Genomic DNA, 22,625 nt, shown 5'->3' on the forward strand with positions numbered 1-22,625 from the left:
GTAGAGTTTAGGAACTAACATCACCCAAATAAGTTGTTTATGAGCTTCATACAAAACTAAAGCTGACCTTGCATGGATCAAAATTTGGTCAGTTCAGCAGGCAGCATCCAAATTTTGAACCATGTATGAGCACCCTAAGATGTACACAAGTCGATCCATAAATTGATTTGTGTACAACCAGCCAGTCAAGTTATTCCCTAACGATTAATGCTGCCGGCTATAGCTGCCAACACTAATCATTTTGTTCTGCTGGCAGAACACAATAGCGCTGCAGTGTTGATGGGGGAATCAAGCAATTTTCATGCCTTCCACCCATGGTGGAAGGAATGAACATTGTATACTTTGTATTCCCTGCATAACTATAAGGTTCATACAGATTTTCTGCTGAAAATAAGATCATTTTGATGGTTCGAAGATAGATTCTTTTTATCATCAAATTCTAGTTTCACAGATACATACAAACATATAAAAAGACTAAATATTAAATATTCATACAGCACTTTCAAGTTTATTTTCTCTTACGAGTGTAAATTATGTTTTTTATGAAGTTAGGCATTTCTACTCTTATAGTGAATGCATAATTATTCTTGCTTGGGTGCCATGGTGTTCAGCTGTTTTGCATGTAATCCTCTGAAATCTTACAAAACATACTTTTGTAATGCTCTCTATTGTCTTTCTAAAAGGTTTTCGTGAAAGGACTCCTCATCTTACACCAGTTTCCCTTCTCTTCCAATCTCCAAAGAATGTCTGTTATTACAAAAAACATAGGAGAACACAAATTCTCAGTCTTTCTGAAAGGTGCACCAGAGGTGATGGTGAAATTTTGCAAGCAGGATACAGGTACTAAAATAATTTTGCTTCTATAAACATATAATGATACAAAAGTTGAATTAATTTACTGTTAGAGACACCTGCCTGAAGTTGGATTAAAGCCTGGTTGAACTCTTTAAATCTTTTCTTTTTTAAATCAGGGATGCAGTTAGGCTAGATCAAACATAAAGAGCATTACAAAAATTGTTAGTTGTGCAGCTTTTAAAAAAGGTTTTTGGACTGCCAGCATGCTGGATATCTAAACTGCTGCTCTCATATTGAACATGGATTATGAAACAAAACAAAAAGAACATGACAGTCCAGTGATCTGACATTCACCTGCACAGTGCTCCAATCAAAAAACACTCGATAATAGCATCCGGGGAACCATCATGTCACAGGAGGGCGGACATGGGGGTGCATGAATGAAAGGCAGGTGATTGGGTCTATTTTGGTACTAAATGGCGTGAGTGATCTCCCATGGCCAATGATTTCAAATGAGTAGTTATTTCCTCACCACCTCTGATACACCATTTTAAAATGAGCCATCTGATGAGTAATACAGTGGAGAGAATAGAAAGGGGCATATGCAAATATGGTGATAGTATGATGCTGCTGGTAACAGGTATTCCAGTAAATGCCAGTACATCAGCAGGATTAGATCCTCATGTAATCCAGCCCACACCATATGACCCTGGATAAATGTCCCCTCCTGATACATGTCCCGCAGGTAGAAGAAATAACTACCCATTTGAAATCATTGGCCATGTGAGATCACTCATGTCATTTATTACCGATATAGACCCAATCACCTGCCTTTCATTCGAGCACCCCTATGTCCACCCTCCTGTGACGTGATGGTTCCCCAGAGGCTATTATCCAGTGGTTTACCTTGTCCCAAATGCTGTAGAATATGTATGTATATGTGATACCTATATTTACCTAGCTCCTGAAGAAGCGTGCTAAAACGCAAAACTTCTGAATACCTGAAAAACAATATTAACATCATTTTTTGAACTGGCTTTATTGTTTTATTACCATAGAGTTGTACCCATTCAGGTTATTACATAGATTATCCCATCAGGGTATTGGGATCCTTTAGGTTTCTTCTTGGCACCCCAACCTAGCCTATAGAATCTGTTGGGTGGTTGTGTGGTCATTGAGATACATTTTTAATCACTTTTCAATGATTTATATATGTTGTTTTTTAATCTGTCTATGCCCTTTTCTCATAAATAAAAACTTTGTAAACCCTTTTTAAATACGCCTTTAAAGTCAATTCTTTCCAATTCCTAATGGTTCCGACTAAGGTAGAACTAAGGTCCTGTCTTTATTGCTGTTTAAAGTGGATGTAAACCATCCATATACGAAGTGAAGTAAACAGCCTCAGATGATACAAAGGGATAAAACAAATCTCCCTACATAAGTTTTACATGCATATCTGCTGTCTTCACCTTGATATACTGTTTAGAAAGTGCATGTCCTGTTAGAATTTTCTCTTCTGATTCACCTGTAGGAGGGGAGTATTGCTAGACACTGTGAGACAGCTGATTGGAGGAAAGGCGCACACCACCTCCCCACACCTGTAGAGGTTACCTGTGTATAGTTTAGCAGTCTGCTAATCTATTTATAGCAACCTCCCACAACACACTTCAGGCTCCCATCTCGGAGAGCTTGTCAAAAGTTATCATGCTGATAACAGAGGAACAGAGGAGGACATAGCTACGGGATTTAGTGCTTTGAAGAGAGATAAGAAAACACTGCAGATACAGTGCTTTGAAATAGTATTCTGTTGTTCTCTTCCTAATATGTACAGGCATCGGCTCAATGTCATCATTCACTCCTTCCCTAGCCCCACCATCATGCCCTGAGGAGTCCCCCGAACTGTTCGACCACAGTGTTGGGTACATGCTGCAGGAGGATGCACAGCGTTTTGAAAGCTCCGATGATGGTACCCAGGTTGAGGAAGGCAGTAACATGTGCCCAGAGAGAGGGGGTGCCCAAGAAGGACAACAAACTGGCAGTCATGTTCCCCCAGCTGCAGCATACTGCCAGGTTTGCTCCAGTGATGAGGAGGGAGGGGATGATGAGGTCACTGACTCTATGTGGGTGCCTGATAGGAGAGAGGAGGAGGCACATCTCCAATGAGGCAGGATGCCCTCCAGGGGCCAGCTTAAGGGAAGCCAACCGACTGCATCACACCGCAGAGCTCCGCATGTGCAGGGCGCTGCTGACTCCGCGTGTTATTCAAAAAGTTCTTTGGTGTGGGCCTTTTTTGAGACATGTGCAGCAGATCGCACCATTGCTGTTTGTAACATATGTCTGAAGCGTATCAAGTGTGGCCAAAACAGCAGTTTGTTGGGCACCACATGCTTGACCGGACATATGTCAAACTCCCATGCAGTCCATTGGCAAGCCTACCTAAAAGACCCACACCAAAGAACAAGGCGGACCTCTCCTTGCTCCTCATCAGCTGGGATCTCCAACCCCACTATATCTTCAGTTCTCTCAGAAACCTGCACTGAGAGGAATGAAGGTGTAAAATTAGGTGTGCCAAGTACTTGCAGGCAATCTGCTATCGCTACACCATCGTCCGATTGTAGCAGGCAAATTTCCCTACCCCAGTTGCTAAACCGGTGAAAGAAATTCGGTCCCAGCCATCCACATGCCCAGCGGCTGAATGCTAGCTTGGCTAAATTGCTAGCACTCCAACTGCTGCCTTTTCAGCTGGTAGACTCTGCCCCCTTTCAAGAATTTGTGGAATGTGTGGAACCTCAGTGGCAGGTTCCCAAACGCCATTTTTATCACGGAAGGCGATTCCGGCTCTCTACCGGCATGTGGAAGGAAATGTCTTGGCCTCGCTGGACAGGGCGGTCAGCGGTAATGTGCATATTACCACTGACTCGTGGTCCAGCAGGCATGAACAGGGACGTTACCTATCTTTCACGGCACAATGGGTGACCCTGTTGGCAGGGTGCAGTATTGTTGCAGGACAGGGTGCAGTATTGTTGGAGCTTGTTCCACCACCACGCCTCCAAAATGCTACTAGTGGTGATTCTGACACACCTCTCTCCTCCACCCCCTCCTCTTCTTCTTCCTCCATGGCCTCTTCCTCTATAGATTTGTCCTCGGAACCAGCGGTGCTTCGTAGGCATTCAAGGGGCTACGCAAACACTCAGGCAAAAAGATGCCACGCAGTGCTTGAGCTGGTGTGCTTAGGGGACAGGAGCCACACTGTGGCAGAGATTCTGTCAACTCTGAAGGGGCAGGCTCAGAGGCGGTTGACAGCTTCAGGCAGGAATGGTGATTTGCGACAATGGCACCAACCTCCTCTCCGTCCTCTGACAGGGACACTTCACCCATGTTCCCTGTTTGGCTCACGTTCTTAATTTGGTGGTGCAGCGGTTCTTGTGCAGGTACCCGGGCTTACAGAATCTCCTGAGGCAGGCCAGGAAAGTCTGTGTGCATTTCCGCCAGTCATATAATGCCAGTGCTCGGCTGGCTGACCTCCAAAAGGAATACAACCTGCCCAAGAACCGCCTAATCTGTGACATGCCCACCAGATGGAACTCAATGTTGGCCATGCTGCAGCGGCTGCACACGCAGCAGAGGGCCGTCAATGAATACCTGTGTGACTATGGCACCAGGACAGGGTCAGGGGAGCTTGGCTTTTTTTCACCATGCCAGTGGGCCATGATCAAGGATGCATGCACTGTCCTGTCACCATTTGAGGAGGTCTTAAGGATGGTGAGCAGTGACAGTGCATGCATCAGTGATACTATCCCTCTTGTCTACCTGTTGGAGCACACGCTGCGTGGAATAATGGACAGGGCACTTGAGGCAGAACAGAGGGAGGAAGAGGAGGACTTCCTTACCTCTCAAGGCCCCCATTATCCAGACAGTGTTCCTGCGGGCCCGCCGATCACAGAGGAAGAGGAGGAGGAGGATTGTGTCAGCATGGAGGTGGAGCCTAGCACTCAGCATCAGCAGCAGTCTTCAAGGGATCGTTTACAGTCTCCAGAAATCCATGGACTTGTACGTGGCTGGAAGGAGGTGGCTGCGAATCAGGTCGCCCTTAGTGTCCCAGAGGAATCTGGACCGAATGCCTTAGCAAACCTATGCTGCATGGCCTCCCTGATCCTGCAAAGCCTGCAAAAGGATCCTCGGATTTGTGGCATCAAGGAGAAGGATCAGTACTGGCTGGCAACCCTCCTTGATCCACGTTACAAGGGTAAGGTTGTGGAACTTATCCAGCCTTTGCAGAGGGAGCAGAGGATGAAACATCTTCAGGACGCCTTGCAGAAAGGTTTGTGCAACGCGTTTCCAGAGCCTGGGAGGTTCCAAATTCCTAGTCCTGGACAACGTGTTGCTGAGGCTTTGGTCAGTCAAAGCGGTGAAGAAGGTGGCCTTCTGACCGATGCGTTCAGAAAATTTTTCCAAATTTTTCCATCCGAAAATTCTCTGGGTTACTGGGTCTTGAGGATGGATCACTGGCCAGAGCTTGCACAGTATGCAATTGAGCTACTGGCCTGTCCTGCATCCAGCGTTCTTTCGGAACGCACATCCAGTGCTGCTGAAGGCTTTGTAACCGATCACAGAGTGCGCCTGTCCACCGACTCGGTTGATCGGCTCACCTTCATAAAAGTGAATCCGTCTTGGATCACCAGCTACCAAGCACCTGATGCTGATGTAACCGACTAATTTTTTTATGAATGTGAGATCCCTTGAAGACTGCCTATGCTGATGCTGAGTGATTATCCTGTTATGCTGAGTGACTATCCTATTCCTCCTCAATGTTCATGTTGATAGCTTGTAAGAACATTTTTGGTTCTGGGCACTACCAGTGGCTAAGGCCCAATTTTTCTGCCCCTGTTTAACAGGGGCATGTAATTACAATTTTTGCTGTAATATTTTGCAGCAGGGCTTGTTCCTACGCTCAACTAGAGTATCTGTGAGGGGTTGCAGTGTTGTGGCATCAGCACCAGTGCCTAAAGCCCAATTTTTCTGCCCCTGTTCAACAGGGGCGTGTAATTACAATTTTTGCTGTAATATTTTGCAGCAGGGCTTGTTCCTACGCTCAACTAGAGTATCTGTGAGGGGTTGCAGTGTTGTGGCATCAGCACCAGTGCCTAAAGCCCAATTTTTCTGCCCCTGTTCAACAGGGGCGTGTAATTACAATTTTTGCTGTAATATTTTGCAGCAGGGCTTGTTCCTGCGCTCAACTAGAATATTTGTGATGGGTTGCAGTGTTGTGGCACCAGTGCCTAAAGCCCAATTTTTCTGCCCCTGTTCAACAGGGGCGTGTAATTACAATTTTTGCTGTAATATTTTGCAGCAGGGCTTGTTCTTGCACTAAACTAGAGTATCTGTGAGGGGTTGCAGTGTTGTGGCACCAGTGCCTAAAGCCCAATTTTTCTGCCCCTGTTCAACAGTGGCGTGTAATTACAATTTTTGCTGTAATATTTTGCAGCAGGGCTTGTTCCTGCACTCAACTAGAGTAACTGTGAGGGCTTACAGTGTTGTGGGAACACCACCACACCACCACCAAAGGCCCAATTTTTCTGACCCTGTTCAACAGGGGCATGTAATTACAATTCTTGATATAATATTTCACAGCAGGGCCCGTTCCAGCGCCCACCAAGAGAAACTGTAAGGGCTTACAGTGTTCTGGTACCACCAACACCTAAAGCCCAAATTTCTGCAGAGTATATAGGGCAGGCCCCTACTTTCAAACATCTGACCTACAAACGACTCCTACTTACAAATGGAGGGAGACAACAACAAGTGAGAGGAAATCTACCCCTAGGAAGGGAAATTCTCTCCTGTAAGAGTTAATATGGGAAAAAGGTGTCTCCTCCACTGATGCTTTATCACCAATCCTTGTTTCCCTAAAAAACCCACATTTTCAAAATCCAATTGCCATTGGGACAGAAAGTGAGGTGAAATCTTCTGAATAGTGGCACAGACAGCAAAACAAATGTTACAGGGGTAATAACCCTTCCCTATGTTTTCCAAAAAGCTTACAAAACTTACAAAATGTACTTGTTCCAAATTACAAACAGATTCAACTTAAGAACAAACCTACAGTCACTGTCTTGTTTGCACTGCCTGTATACTGGTGTTCAGAGTATATAGGGCCTGGGGGCCCCACGCCTTTTCTTTTTTTAATTTGGGGTGCGGGGTTCCCCTTAATATCCATACAAGACCCAAAGGGCCTGGTAATGGGCTGGGGGTTACCCATGCCGTTTTTAAAAATAATTTTCATCCATATTGCCGGGGTCCCGACATTACATTACAGCCGCAAGCAGTTTTAAAGGACTTTTATGCCTTTAGAAATGTCATTTTGTGCAGGGACTGTTCGAAACATGGGAAACATGCGCCACTTTACAGGCATACTATAGACACCCCCCAGGTATGATATTTAAAGGAATATTTCACTTTTATTTTTTCACTTTAAGCATCATTAAAATCACTGCTCCTGAAAAAACTGCTGTTTTTAAACTTTTTTTGCATTGATACATGTCCCCTGGGGCAGGACCCGGGTCCCCAAACCTTTTTTAGGACAATAACTTGCATATTAGCCTTTAACATTCACACTTTTGATTTCTCACGTTTGAGTCCCATACACTTTAACGGTGTTCGAAAGTTCGCGCAAACTTTCGGTCCGTTTGCGTGTTCTGGATGCGATCCAAACCGGGGGGTGTTTAGCTCATCCCTACCTCTAAGATTGGAAGGGGAGGGGGGCTTGTGGAGAAGGGTGATGGGGGGCTGTTTATGCTGGAAAGTGTAATGGGGAGGGAGGGGAATTTGTGGTAGAAGAAGGAATTAGGGGGGGGTTGTGCTAGAAGGAGGAATGGGGGGATTTGTACTAGGAGGAATGGAGGGGGGATTTGTGCTAGATGGAGGAATGAATGGGGGGGGACTTGTGCTAGAAGGAGGAATGGAGGGGTGGATTTGTACTAGAAGGAGGAATGAATGGGGGTGTATTTGTGCTAGAAGGAGGAATGAAGGGGGGGTTAATTTGTGCTAGAAGGAGGAATGGAAGGGGGGTATTTGTGCTAGAAGGATAAATGGGGGGGGTGTGCTAGAAGGAGGAATGAAGGGGGAGATTTGTGCTAGAAGGAGGAATGGAGGGGAGATTTGTGCTATAAGGAGGAATGAAGGGGAGATGTGTGCTAGAAGGAGGATGGGGGGATTTGTGCAAGAAGGAGAAATGGAGGGGAGATTTGTGCTAGAACGAGAAATGGAGGGGGATTTGTGCTAAAAGAAGGAATGAAGGGGCGATTTGTGCTAGAAGGAGGAATGCAGGGGGTGGATTTGTGCTAGAAGGAGGAATGGAGAGGGGGATTTGTGCTAGAAGGAGGAATGAAGGGTGTGGATTTCTGCTAGAAGGAGGAATGGAAGGGGTGATTTGTGCTAGAAGTAGAAGGAGGAATGGATGGGGGGATTTGTGCTAAAAGGAGGAATGAAGGGGAAGATTTGTGCTAGAAGGAGGAATGTAAGGGGGGTATTTGTGCTAGAAGGAGAAATGGGGGGATCTGTGCTAGAAGGAGGAATGAAGGGGGAGATTTGCGCTAGAAAGAGGAATGGTGGGGGATTTGTGCTAGAAGGAGGAATGAAGGGGGAGATTTGTGCTAGAAAGAGGAATGGAAGGGGTGATTTGTGCTAGAAGTAGAAGGAGGAATGGATAGGGGGATTTGTGCTAGAAGTAGGAATAAAGGGGGAGATTTTTGCTAGAAGGAGGAATGGAGGGGAGGGATTTGTGTTAGAAGGAGAAATGGGGGGGGGGGGGGTCTGTGCTAGAAGTAGGAATGAAGGGGGAATTTGTGCTATAAGGAGGAATGAAGAGGGGGATTTGTGCTAGAAGGAGGAATGAAGGGGGTGGATTTGTGCTAGAAGGAGGAATGGAGGGGGATTTGTGCTAGAAGTAGAAGGAGGAATGGATGGGGGGATTTGTGCTAAAAGGAGGAATGAAGGGGGAGATTTGTGCTAGAAGGAGGAATGGAAGGGGGGTATTTGTGCTAGAAGGAAAAATGGGGGGGGAATCTGTGCTAGAAGGAGGAAAGAAGGGGGAGATTTGTGCTAGAAAGAGGAATGTGGGGGGGGGGATTTGTGCTAGAAGGAGGAATGAAGAGGAGATTTGTGCTAGAAGGAGGATGGGGGGGGGATTTGTGCTAGAAGGAGAAATGGAGGGGAGATTTGTGCTAGAAGGAGAGATGGAGGGGAGATTTGTACTGGAAGGAGGAATGAAGGGGAGATTTGTGCTAGAAGGAGGAATGCGGGGGGATTTGTGCTAGAAGGAGAAATGGGGGGATCTGTGCTAGAGTAAGGAATGAAGGGGGAGATTTGTGCTAGAAGAAGGAATGGGGGGATTTGTGCTAGAAGGAGGAACGAAGGGCAGATTTGTGCTAGAAGGAGAAATGGATGGGGGATTTGTGCTAGAAGGAGAAATGGAGGGGGGATTTGTGCTAGAAGGAGGAATGAAGGGGAGATTTGTACTAGAAGGAGGAATGCAGGGGGGTATTTGTGCTAGAAGGAGAAATGGGGGGGGATCTGTGCTAGAAGGAGAAATAGAAGGGGGAATTGTGCTAGAAGAAGGAATGAAGGGGAGATTTGTGCTAGAAGGAGGAATGCAGGGGGTAGGAAATCCTGCGCTAGAAGGAGGAATGGGGGGATTTCGTGAATATCCTGTCACCAACAGCCCCACCAACATCTGACCCCCCCCCCCCCCAGGCTGCTCAGTCAAAAATTCCAAGGCTAGGGATGAGCTGAACACCCCCCCGGTTCGGTTCGCACCAGAACCTGCAAACGGATCGAAAATTTGCACAAACTTTAGAACCCCATTGAAGTCTATGGGACTCGAACGTTCGAAATCAAAAGTGCTAATTTTAAAGGCTAATTTGCATGGTATTGTCCTAAAAAGGGTTTGGGGACCCGGGTCCTGCCCCAAGGGACAATGCAAAAAAAGTTTTAAAAATGGACGATTTTTGAGGAGCAGTAATTTTAATGATGCTTAAAGTGAAAAAAAGTGAAATATTCCTTTAAATATCGTACCTGGGGGGTGTCTATAGTATGCCTGTAAAGTGGCATGTGTTTCCCGTGCTTAGAACAGTCCCTGCACAAAATTACATTTTTAAAGGAATAAAAGTCATTTAAAACTGCTAGCGGCTTTAATGTAATGTCGGGTCCCGGCAATATGGATGAAAATCAGTGAGACAAGAGGCATGGGTAACCCCCCGGTCCATTACCAGGCCCTTTGGGTCTTATATGGATATTAAGGGGAACCCCGCACCCAAATTAAAAAAAGAAAAGGCGTGGGGCCCCCAGGCCCTATATACTCTGAACACCAGTATACAGGCGATGCAAACAAGACAGGGACTGTAGGTTTGTTCTTAAGTTGAATCTGTTTGTAATTTGGAACAGGTACATTTTGTAAGTGTAGCTCCAGCCAAAAAAAACTATTTTTAAGCTTTTTGGAAAACCTAGGGTTATTACCCCTGTAACATTTGTTTTGCTGTCTGTGCCCCTATTCAGAAGATTTCACCTTACTTTCTGTCTCAATGACAATTGGATTTTGAAAATTTGGGGCTTTTAGTGAAACAAGGATTGTTGATAAAGCATCAGTGGAGAGGAGACACGTTTTTCCCATATTAACTCTTACAGGAGAGAATTTCCCTTCCTAGGGGTAGATTTCATCTCACTTCCTGTTGCCTCCTTCCGTTTGCAAGTAGGAGTCATCTGTAAGTTGGATGTTTGAAAGTAGGGGCCTGGGGCAGGAGGCGGAGCTTAGCGGAGCAGACATGCATTGTTAGAGCTCCACACCGATGAGGAGAGAAGAAAAACAAAGCGGAGCCTGCAGGCTCAAAAGGTATCCATTTGAACCTTTTTGCCCCAGGGAACAAACTGTGAAAGTTTGGGCAGGAAATATGGTATTGGGAGGAAACCGTGGCAGAAATAAAAATCACCTCACAAAGAGCTCACAGGCACTCACTGCAGCTGAAGCAGCTCCAGTCACCTCACAAGATACAGCATCAGGGCGCTCTCACAGACAGAAAATGTCACAGCAAGACTCTCCATTTGAGTCAGATACAGAACAAATCCTCTCACAAACTTCTCCACAAGCCTCCTCAGCATCCCCAGTAATATTACTACAATTTGAAAAGATGCTTCATAAGGCTTTAAAACAAACCTCAGACCAAATAACAAAAAGCCTAACCAAAGAAATAAGAGAGCTGGGAAACCGCACCGCAGCCTTAGAAATAAAAATGGATGAAATTGAAATTACAACCCAAGAAAATATAACAGAATTGGAACAATTAAAAGAAGAGAATTTAATACTTCAAACTAAGCTCGAAGATTACGAAAATAGAGCCAGACGTTCAAACTTGCGCATAAGGGGAATACCTGAAACTGTGACAGACCTGCAATCTACTATTACTGCTCTATTACAAGAACTAAAGCCAGATATCCCTATTGAACGTTTAGAACTGGACAGAGTACACAGAGCCCTCACAGCCAAAAAGAAAGATGGACCCCCACGTGATATAATCACAAAATTTCATTATTACAGAACGAAAGAACAAATACTAATTGCTGCAAGAGAAAAAAAGGAACTTAATTTTCAAGGACACAATTATCACATTTTTGCAGACCTATCCCAACTTACTATTACTAAAAGACGATCCATGAAACCCCAACGAATGGAACTGCAACGCCACAACATTATGTATCAATGGGGCTTCCCCTTTTCAGTCAGATTTAGCTACCAAGGTACAATTTACAGAAGCAGATCAGCAGATGAACTACAACAAACCCTTTTAAAATTAAATCTGACAGAACCCACAAGCAGCAACACTCCCACATGCAGAAGAATGGTGTCATCTTCACCCTCAGGCAGCACCCAGAAAATTTCAGAACAAAATGGGAATCATCATTCTCACAAAAGAGGCCGTTATGCCACATCATCCATGGACCAAGAAGATTCAATGGACTGACATCCTAATTCCTGATATCTCTTCATTTATTATACTAAGAGATGGTTCTCTATAAAAAAACCTATATTTATAACTGAATGTAACTGCATTCTGATAGTCACACACTGTGTGGGATCATGTTACATTCCAGTTATATTTCTTATTACTTCTGATTCATATAGCCTTAGAATATATAAGTGAAATAAGGAAATTCTTGTTCAGTTATATATTATCAGGTAATAACAATAGATTTATTACTTTTTAGGACAAATATGTTCAATAATCCAGAAGTAATGGAAGCTTTTTCTTTCTTTTCTTAAAACAAATATATTATTACCTAACTAGTTCCTAGAATTATGTATTTGTTTATTCTAATCTGAAGCAATACAACCTCAATTTTATGAGTTAACATATCTAAACAGTTACATATGAATAAAATATGTAATTGTTTACTCTAAAAGGGTTAAAATCCCAAAATAATTCAAACTATCTTCATCAATACCAAAGTTATTAACAGTACCTTTCTAACTGAATTATTTAGCCTAGGGCAAGACTAACCATATACAACCACCCTGGAATAAATAATTTCAACAAAAACTATATTCTGCACTCCAATTAATGAAACATCATTTTGATGTCTTTTGACATAGCACTTCTCTCCTGTAAGCGGAAGATCCGTGTACCCCCATTAGCCCTCCTCATTCTCCCAACCATATTATGTGGGAGTGTGACGAAGGCACTTATTCCCCTGAGAGAGATATTTATTCTCTTTCACGGGTAAATTGTGATTACTTGCAAAAAATAATTTATACAATGTATCATCTAATCTCATATGTTTTTTGTTTACTCTTTACTCCAGAATTCACTGGTTTCTTTTCTATCTATTCATCTCTTCAGTCCACACAGGTTGATCTGCGCAGTCAGCTCTGCATAACAAAAAGTAAGTCAAAACTATTTGATCTATTGCCATGGCACCACTGAATATACTTTCCCTGAATGTTCAGGGAATAAATGTCCCTCAAAAAAGGACCAAAGCCTTCCGTACTTTCCATAACAAGAAGGCTCACATAGTATGCCTCCAAGAAACACACTTCACCAAAGATTCTACTCCAAAATATATTTCTCCTTTTTATCAACAAATTTACACGGCTTCTGCCTGTACCAAGCAAAGGGGAACTCTAATTGCATTTCACCGATCCACACCATTCACCTTATCATCAGAAATTAAAGACCCAGAAGGTAGATACCTGATACTCATGGGTTATATAATGGATACAGCAATCACGGTGATTTCCTACTACGCTACCTAACAAACAACCTACACCATTCCTCTCACATATATTACAAGTGATTAATACACACAAAATAGGAACAGTGATAATGTGTGGGGATTCGAACCAGGTCCTCCTCCCATTTCTAGATAAATCACCTTTTACACCATCCAAAATAACCTCTAGATTACCTTTTTCTCAACTTCTTTCCAAATACAATCTGGTAGATTCATGGAGAGAAAGTAACCCAATGAAAAAGAAATTCACTTATTTCTCGCACCCTCATCAAACCTTCAATCAGAATAGATCATATTTTTCTAACAATAGGAATGATACCAGAAATTATTGCATCAGATATAATTCCGATTCCGTGGTCTGACCATAATGCAGTATACACTACTATAGCCTCAGCCATACCAAAAGCGCATGACCCAACGTGGTACTCACCGGACATAATGCTCAAACACCCACTACATCAGATGGCCATTGAACAAGCTTTAAAGGAATACATATCAATTAATAATACAACAGACATCTCCCCAATAACACTGTGGGAAGCTCATAAGCCTGTCTTGCGTGGTACAATACAAAGACAAATGGCACTATTTAAACGGGAACGCAAAAACCTAGCAAAAAAACTAGAACTCAATTTTAATGCAGCCTACATATCATTTCAAGATAATCCATCTCAGAGTACAAAATCTCATCTGGAAAAATCTAGATTGGAATACGATCTATTTCTCACTGAGTCAGTTGATAAATCCCTCAAACGCTCCAAACACAATTTCTACATGAATACAAACAAACCAGGTACATATTTGGCTCGGGCATTAAATTCAACTAACAAATCTTTCAAACCAATACGTTTGAAATTATCAAAAAATGTTTACACTTGTAATCCAGTTAAAATAGTCCATAAATTTCACTCACATCTCGCAACTTTATACAAGACAAACAATGAATTTAATCCTACAGAAGCTGAATCCTTCTTCTCAAAAATAACCTTACCTGAGTTATCTCAGAATCAAAAAAGCAGTTTGGATGAGCCTATAACTATAGATGAATTTGCTAACGCCATAAAAGACCTAAAACTTAACAAAAGACCAGGCCCAGACGGCTACTCGACTTTATACTATAAAACATTCTCAGAAATACTCTCTCCCATTCTCACTGAAACTTTTAACAAACTTCTAGATGGACATTCTTTTCGGCAAGAAACACTAATGGCAATTGTTTGTATGATCCCAAAACCCCTTTCTGATGATACTTCCTGTGTGAATTATCGGCCTATCTCTCTGTTAAACCTCGATATTAAATTATTAGCAAAAATAATAGCAAAACGCCTCAATAGCATTATAGGAAAATTAATACATAGAGATCAAGTAGGCTTCATGCCAAATAGACAGGCAGGCGATAATATACGCAGGGCAGTGTTATTGGCACATATTGCTAAAAAATTGAAAATCCCTTTATGTTTTCTATCTCTCGATATTAAGAGGGCATTTGACACAGTATCCTGGCAATATATTCAATATTCATTACAAAAATGGGGTTTTGGACCCCACTTTTTAACATGGATCAAAGCATTATATAATAAACCCAAAGCCTATATAAAATATGCTGGATACAAATCTGAAGCCTTTAATATCGAAAGAGGTACCCGACAGGGTTGCCCATTATCTCCCTTATTATTTGCCCTTATACTCAAACCCATGGCCCAATACATCAGAACAAACCAAACTATAACTGGCATTGAAGTAGGAGGTATTACACACAAATTATGTATATTTGCAGACGATATATTACTTTTTCTATCATCACCACAGGTCACTGGTCCTAACTTAATACCAGCTCTTGATGGATTTGCAGCCCTATCCGGCCTTATGATTAATCCTAAGAAATGCCTAGTGCTTAATATTTCACTCACAAACATGGAATTGATCCCGGCTAGGGCTGCACTCCCATTCACATGGGCAGAAAAAACAATCCCATATCTTGGAATTCATTTAACAGCATCTCATTCTGACTTATTCTCAACCAATTATCCTCCTGTATTAAGACAGATCACAAATCTAATAAAACAATGGTCGCAACTTCCTTTATCCTGGATAGGGAAGATTAATGCAATCAAAATGACTATTTTACCCAAATTGCTTTATCTATTCAGAGTCCTCCCTATTCCAATTCCTTCCTATTTTTTGAGAATAGTACAAAAAAGAGCAACTTCGTTTATATGGGGCTCTTCTAAACCACGTATACCTATACACACACTACATCTTCCCAAAAATAAAGGAGGCCTGGGATACCCTAATTTTACTAACTACTACAGAGCAGCACATTTGGCCAGTCTGTCCAAATACCATGCAAAACAGGAAATCCCATTATGGGTATTTATAGAGGCTTCAGAAAATGACCCTCTATTAATATCAAATTTATTATGGCTTGATCCTAAAGACCGCTTTAAAATTCATAATCCCATAACTAAACACTTCTTATCTCTCTGGGATAAACTAAAAACCAAATATCAGTTACAATCTCCACACAATCCTCTCCTTTCTTTTATCAGAAATCCGGCCTTTTATCCGGCATGGATCTACCCAAATTCTTTTAAAGCTTGGACAACATCAGGCATTCAGACACTAAATGACTTCATAGCATCTAAATCATTCCTTTCATTCCCATCGCTTAGAGAAAAATATGATCTACCAAACTCTGAGATATTTAGATATCTCCAAATCAAAAATTTCTATACACCATTCCTAAAGGGGGATACACCATTATCCCAATTATCCATTTTTGAATCAATCTGTACAAAAGATCCATTTGCTAAAGGTACAATTTCATCACTTTATAATCAATTATATGGAGTAGCAAATCTTAATAGACCCTCTTACGTTCAGAGGTGGGAGGAGGACCTGGGACGAACTTTAGAAGACACGGACTGGTCTAACATATGGCTCACATCTAAGTCATCTTCACCCAACATCTTAGCACTGGAGACAAATTATAAAGTACTAACTCGCTGGTACCTTGTACCCGCTAGAGTGGCAAAATATTCACCTAATACCTCAACTCTTTGTTTTCGAGGATGCCCAGAAATAGGCACATATTTACACATATGGTGGACGTGCCCAGTAATCCAAACCTTCTGGAAGGAAGTCTTCGTGATTGCATCTAAAATATTTAAAAAAATAATACAACCAGATCCATATTTAACTTTACTTAATCTAAAACCGGAATGGTTAACACTCTCTCAATTCAAACTTATGATCCAACTAATAACGGCTGCAAAACAAACAGTGGCCAAGGCATGGAAATCTCCTACATTGGTACTAGCAGAAACAATTCACAGAATGAATAATACAATGTCCCATGCTAAGATGGTAGCCATCGATCAAAATCAAATTCCAAAATTTGAAAAACTTTGGCATCCTTGGATAAAACAACAGTTCCTGTCAAACTTCAATGACTCTGTCCTGTTGCCATGGTAACAGATTAAATGACTTACAGAGACACCCATTCTAAGGCTTCAAAGAGAACTAAAAAGAATAATAAACTGACGAGCGGGACAACCTTGTGGACCATACCTCTACCTTTCAACCCTTTTTCTTCTTTCTCTTTCCCTTTCACCACCTTACGATTAAAGCTCATTATCAGAATTTATTTGACCTATATACACTCTACTTGTAAACAATATGTATAGTAGGTATAAATCATTTAAATACCTACAAAAGTAACTAAGGAAATGATATATATCTTTAATTTAGGTTTACGTGAACCCAATGTTTAATATTTGAAATTTCATGATATTTACCTATATAAACCCTACTGTAAAACAATGAGCTTACTTTATAGATCCTTGTAAACTTACTTTATGTATCTTTATAACATTGTATACTCAATAAACTTCTTTTGACAAGGAAAGTAGGGGCCTGCCCTATATACTCTGCAGAAATTGGGGCCTTAGGTCTTGGTGTTGCCACAATACTGTAAGTCCTCACAGTTACTCTTGGTGGGTGCTGGAACAAGCCCTGATGTGAAATTTTAGATCAAGAATTGTAATTACATGTCCCTGTTGAACAAGGGCAGAAAAATTGGGTCTTAGGCACTGGTGCCACAACACTGCAACCCCTCGCAGATACTCTAGTTGGAGCGCAGGAATGAACCCTCCTGCAATATATTGCAACAAAAATTGTAATTACACGCCCCTGTTAAAGAGGGGCTGAAAAATTGGGCCTTAGGCACTGGTGCTGGTGCCACAACACTGCAACCCCTCACAGATACTCTAGTTGGAGCGCAGGAAAGAGCCCTGCTGCAAAGTATTGCATCAAAAATTGTAATAACATGCCCCTGTTAAACAGGGGCTGAAAAATTAGGTCTTAGCCACTGGTGGCGGCGCCCAGAACCAAAAATATTCTTACAAGCTCTCAGCATGATCATTGAGGAGGAAGAGGATAGTCACTCAGCATAACAGGATAGTCACTCAGCATCAGCATAGGCAATCTTGAAGGGATCTGACATTTCAAAAAAATTATTTGATTACATCAGCATCAGGTGCTTGGTAGCTGGTGGTGATCCAAGACTGATTCATTTTTATGAAGGTCAGTCGATCGACGGAGTCGGTGGACAGGCGCACCCTGTGATTGGCTAAAGAGCCTCCATCAGCACTGAATGTGAGTTCCGAAAGAACGTTGGATGCAGGACAGGCCAGTAGCTCAATTGCATACTGTGCAAGCTCTGGCCAGTGATCCACCCTCAAGACCCAGTAACCCAGAGGATTTTCGGTGGGAAAGGTGTCCAAGTCAAATCTTGCCCCTAGGTATTCCTGCACCATGTAAAACAAACGCTGACGATGGTTGCTGGAACCGATCATACCTTGGGGCTGCGGACTAAAAAATTGTCTGAATGCATCGGTCAGACGGCTACTTTCTCCACCGCTCCTTCTTTGACTGACCGAAGCCTCAGCAACACGTTGTCTAGGAACAGGAGTTTGTAACCTCCCAGTCTCTGGGAACGCGGAACAGACCTTTCTGCAAGGCCTCCCGAAGATGTTTCATCCTCTGCTCCCTCTGTAATGGCGAGATAAGGTCTGCAACCTTACCCTTGTAACGTGGATCAAAGAGGATTGCCAGCCAGTATTGATCCCTCTCCTTGATACCACAAATACGTGGATCCTTCCGCAGGCTTTGCAGGATCAGGGAGGCCATGCAGTGTAGGTTTGCTGAGGCATTCGGTTCGGAGTCCTCTGGGTCACTAAGGACGACATGATCCGGAGCCACCTCCTCCCAGCCACATACAAGTCCATGGGTTTCTCTGAACTGTAAATGATCCCTTAAAGACTGCTGCTGATGTTGAGTGCCAGTCTCCACCTCCATACTGACACAATCCTCCTCCTCCTCCTCATCCTCTTCCTGTGTGATCGGCGGGCACGCAGGAACACTGTCTGTATAAAGGGGGCCTTGAGAGCTAAGGAAGTCCTCCTCTTCCTGCCTCTGTTCTGCCTCAAGTGCCCTAACCATTATTCCACGCAGCGTGGGCTCCAACAGGTGGACAAGGGGGCCAGTGTCATTGATGCATGCACTGTCACTGCTCACCATCCTCGTGGCCTCAAATGGTGACAGGAGAGTGCATGCATCCCTAGTCATGGCCCACTGGCGTGGGGAAAAAAAAACAAGCTCCCCTGACCCTGTCCTGGTGCCATAGTTGCACAGGTACTCATTGATGGCCCTCTGCTGCGTGTGCAGCCACTGCAGCATGGCCAACGTTCCACCTGGTGGGCATGTCACAGATTAGGCAGTTTTTGGGCAGGTTAAATTACTTTTGGAGGTCAGCCAACCGAGCACTGGCATTTTATGACCTGCGGAAATGAACACAGACTTTCCTGGCCTGCCTCAGGACATCCTGTAAGCCCGGGTACCTGTCCAAGAACCGCTGCACCACCAAGTTAAGGACGTGAGCCAAACAGGGCACATGGGTCAGTTGTCCCTGTCGGAGGGTGGAGAGGAGGTTGGTGCCATTGTCGCAAACCACCATTCCTGCCTTAAGCTGGCGTGGCATCAGCCACCTCTGAGCCTGCCCCTGCAGAGCTAACAGAATCTCTGCCCCAGTGTGGCTCCTGTCCCTCAAGCACACCAGCTCAAGCACTGCATGGCATCTTTTGGCCTGCGTACTTGCGTAGCCCCTTGAACGCCTACATATCACTGCTGGTTCCGAGGACAAAGCACAGGAAGAGGCCATGGAGGAAGAAGAAGAGGAGGGGGTGGAGGAGAGAGGTGGCAGAATCACCAGTAGTAGCATTTTGGAGGCGTGGTGATGGAACAACCTCCAACACTACTGCACCTTGTCCTGCATCCTTCCCAGCTGCCAGCAGAGTCACCCAATGTGCCATAAAAGATAGGTAATGTCCCTGTCCATGCCTTCTGGACCATGAGTCAGCGGTAATATGCAACTTACCACTGACCGCCCTGTCCAGCGAGGCCCAGACATTGCCTTCCACATGCCGGTAGAGAGCCGGAATCGCCTACCATGAGAAAAAGTGGCGTTTGGGAACCTGCCACTGAGGTACCGCACATTCCACAAATTCTTGAAAGGGGGCAGAGTCTACCAGCTGAAAAGGCAGCAGTTGGAGTGCTAGCAATTTAACCAAGCTATAATTCAACCGCTGGGCATGTGGATGGCTGGGAGCGAACTTCTTTCAGCAGTGCAGCAGCTGGGGCAGGGAAATTTGCCTGGTTCAATCTGACGTCGGTGTACCAATAGCAGATTGCCCGCAAGTACTTGGCTGTGACACACCTAATTCTACACCTTGATTCCTCTCAGTTCAGGTCTCAGAGAGGACTGAAGGTATAGTGGGGTTGAAGATCCCAGCTGATGAGGAGCAAGGAGAGGTCCTCTTTGTTCTTTGGTGTGGGTCTTTTAGGTACGCTTGTCAATGAACTGCATGGCAGGTCAACATATGTCTGGTCAAGCATGTCGTGCCCAAGTGGGCGATGTTTTGGCCACGCGAGATATGCTTGAGACATGTGTTGCAAATAGCAGCGGTGGGATCTGATGCACTCCTCTCAAAAAAGGCTCACACCAAAGAACTTTTGGAATAACGCGCAGAGACAGCAGCGCCCTGCACATGCGGAGGTCTGCGGTGTGATGCCCTGGAGGGCATCCTGCCTCGTTGGTGATGTGCCTCTTCCTCCTCTTTCCTATCAGGCACCCACGTGGAGTCAGTAACCTCATCATCCCCTCCCTCCTCATCACTGGAGCAAACCTGGCAGTATGCTGCAGCGGGGGGAACATGACTGCCGGATTGCTGTCCTTCTTGGGTACCCTCTCTGTCTGGGCTCATGTTACTGCCTTCCTCTAGCTGAGCACCATCATCGGAGCCTTCAAAACGCTGGGCATCCTCCTGGAGCATGTACTCAACACTGTGGTCAAACAGTTCTGGGGACTCCTTAGGTGGACATGGTGGGGCTAGGGAAAGAGTGACTGATGCCATTGAGCCGAGGGAAGAGGCCGCGTTAGCAGCTGCTTTGCCAGACAAAGTACCCTGAGCCTGGGTGAGAGAGGATGAGGAGGGTTAGGACGGCATGGTCATCCACTCTACCAAGTCTTCCGCATGTTGCAGCTCAACACGGCCAGCTGCTGAAAAAAAGGACAAGTGTGTGCCACAAGCTGATGGGGATGCATCGTGTTCACAACCAGCACGGTTGCCTCTAGACACAGAGCCTGCTTGCCCTCTTTTATTGGCTTGTGACTGTCTGTCTCTCCTTGTTGGCCTTCCAGACATACTAATGGCCTGCAGTGAGATGTAGCTGCACAAAACTGGGATGTATATATATATATATATATATATATATATATATATATATATATATATGTATATATACTGATTATACTGCAGCTAGCAGAATGCCTGCCTGTGGTATTAATAGGATCAGAAGAAGAACACCAGCACTTGTCTTCAGGTAGCTATAGATGCAACTGTGCAGGGTACACAGTACACTAACTGTAAATACTTCAAGCTGCCTGCCTGTGGTAATAATAGGATCAGCAGAAGAACACCAGCACTTGTCTTCAGGTAGCTACAGGTGCAACTGTGCAGGGTACACAGTACACTAACTGTAAATACCTCAAGCTGCCTGCTTGTGGTATTAATAGGATCAGAAGAAGAACACCAGCACTTGTCTTCAGGTAGCTATAGATGCAACTGTGCAGGGTACACAGTACACTAACTGTAAATACTTCAAGCTGCCTGCCTGTGGTATTAATAGGATCAGAAGAAGAACACCAGCACTTGTCTTCAGGTAGCTATAGGTGCATCTGTGCAGGGTACACAGTACACTAACTGTAAATACTTCAAGCTGCCTGCCTGTGGTATTAATAGGATCAGAAGAAGAACACCAGCACTTGTCTTCAGGTAGCTATAGGTGCAACTGTGCAGGGTACACAGTACACTAACTGTAAATACTTCAAGCTGCCTGCCTGTGGTATTAATAGGATCAGAAGAAGAACACCAGCACTTGTCTTCAGGTAGCTATAGGTGCAAATGTGCAGGGTACACAGTACACTAACTGTAAATACTTCAAGCTGCCTGCCTGTGGTATTAATAGGATCAGAAGAAGAACAACAGCACTTGTCTTCAGGTAGCTATAGGTGCAACTGTGCAGGGGTACACAGTACACTAACTATAAATACTTCAAGCTGCCTGCCTGTGGTATTAATAGGATCAGAATAAGAACACCAGCACTTGTCTTCAGGTAGCTATAGGTGCAACTGTGCAGGGTACACAGTACACTAACTGTAAATACTTCAACCTGCCTGCCTGTGGTATTAATAGGATCAGAAGGAAGAACACCGGCACTTGTCTTCAGGTAGGCCTTAGGGGGGGCTTATATAATGTGGGGCGTGTACAAACCCCCTGAGCCATAATTGGCCAAAGCCACCCTGGCTTTGGCCAATTATGGCTCTCTGTGCAGACGGCGCTGTGATTGGCCAAGCATGCGGGTCATAGTGCATTCTTGGCCAATCATCAGCCAGCAATGTACTGCGATGCCGCAGTGAATTATGGGCCATGACGCGCCACTCGAATTTGGCGCGAGCGGCCTATAACGTTCGCAATTCGGCGAACAGTCGAACACGCGATATTCGAGTCGAACATGGGTTCGACTCGAACTCGAAGCTCATCCCTATCCCAGGCATATTTCTTTGTCCCAATAAGTATGTTTGAAAGCTGCGCTTAGGACAAAAATATAGGTGTGCAGCCCCCTAAAGGAGCTTCCCTAAGGATCCTCCACAGAATGTAAAATTTATATTTAAATGGGGTATGGCGCTTCCTATAGGACTATATGGGATGGTGTATTGGGGGGGGGGGGGGGGTGATATTTATGTGGTCCCTTACTGTCCTAGTATAAGCTATACAAAGAACAGTTTATGCTATACCAAAGGCAGTTTATACCCCCAGCCGTAACCCCTATTGGTGGTGCATGTTACCACCAAAAATTAATTAATATGCAGAAAGGAAAGTGGTCTTCAGTGATATAGTTATACAAATCAAAAATCATACATGTGAACACACTAA

General features: G+C 44.0%; 1 protein-coding gene across 1 annotated transcript in view; it reads left to right on the plus strand.

Annotated features, from left to right (window-relative positions):
* LOC141139848 (probable cation-transporting ATPase 13A5) overlaps positions 1-22,625 on the plus strand; it is a 266,762-nt gene that overhangs the window by 153,303 nt on the left and 90,834 nt on the right. The window contains exon 16 of the mRNA XM_073626376.1: positions 684-840. Within this exon, the coding sequence (XP_073482477.1) occupies positions 684-840 (157 nt within the window). The remainder of the gene's footprint in view (positions 1-683; positions 841-22,625) is intronic.

The sequence above is a fragment of the Aquarana catesbeiana genome, linkage group LG04, assembly GCF_042186555.1.
Source record: "Aquarana catesbeiana isolate 2022-GZ linkage group LG04, ASM4218655v1, whole genome shotgun sequence".
NCBI lineage: Eukaryota > Metazoa > Chordata > Amphibia > Anura > Ranidae > Aquarana > Aquarana catesbeiana.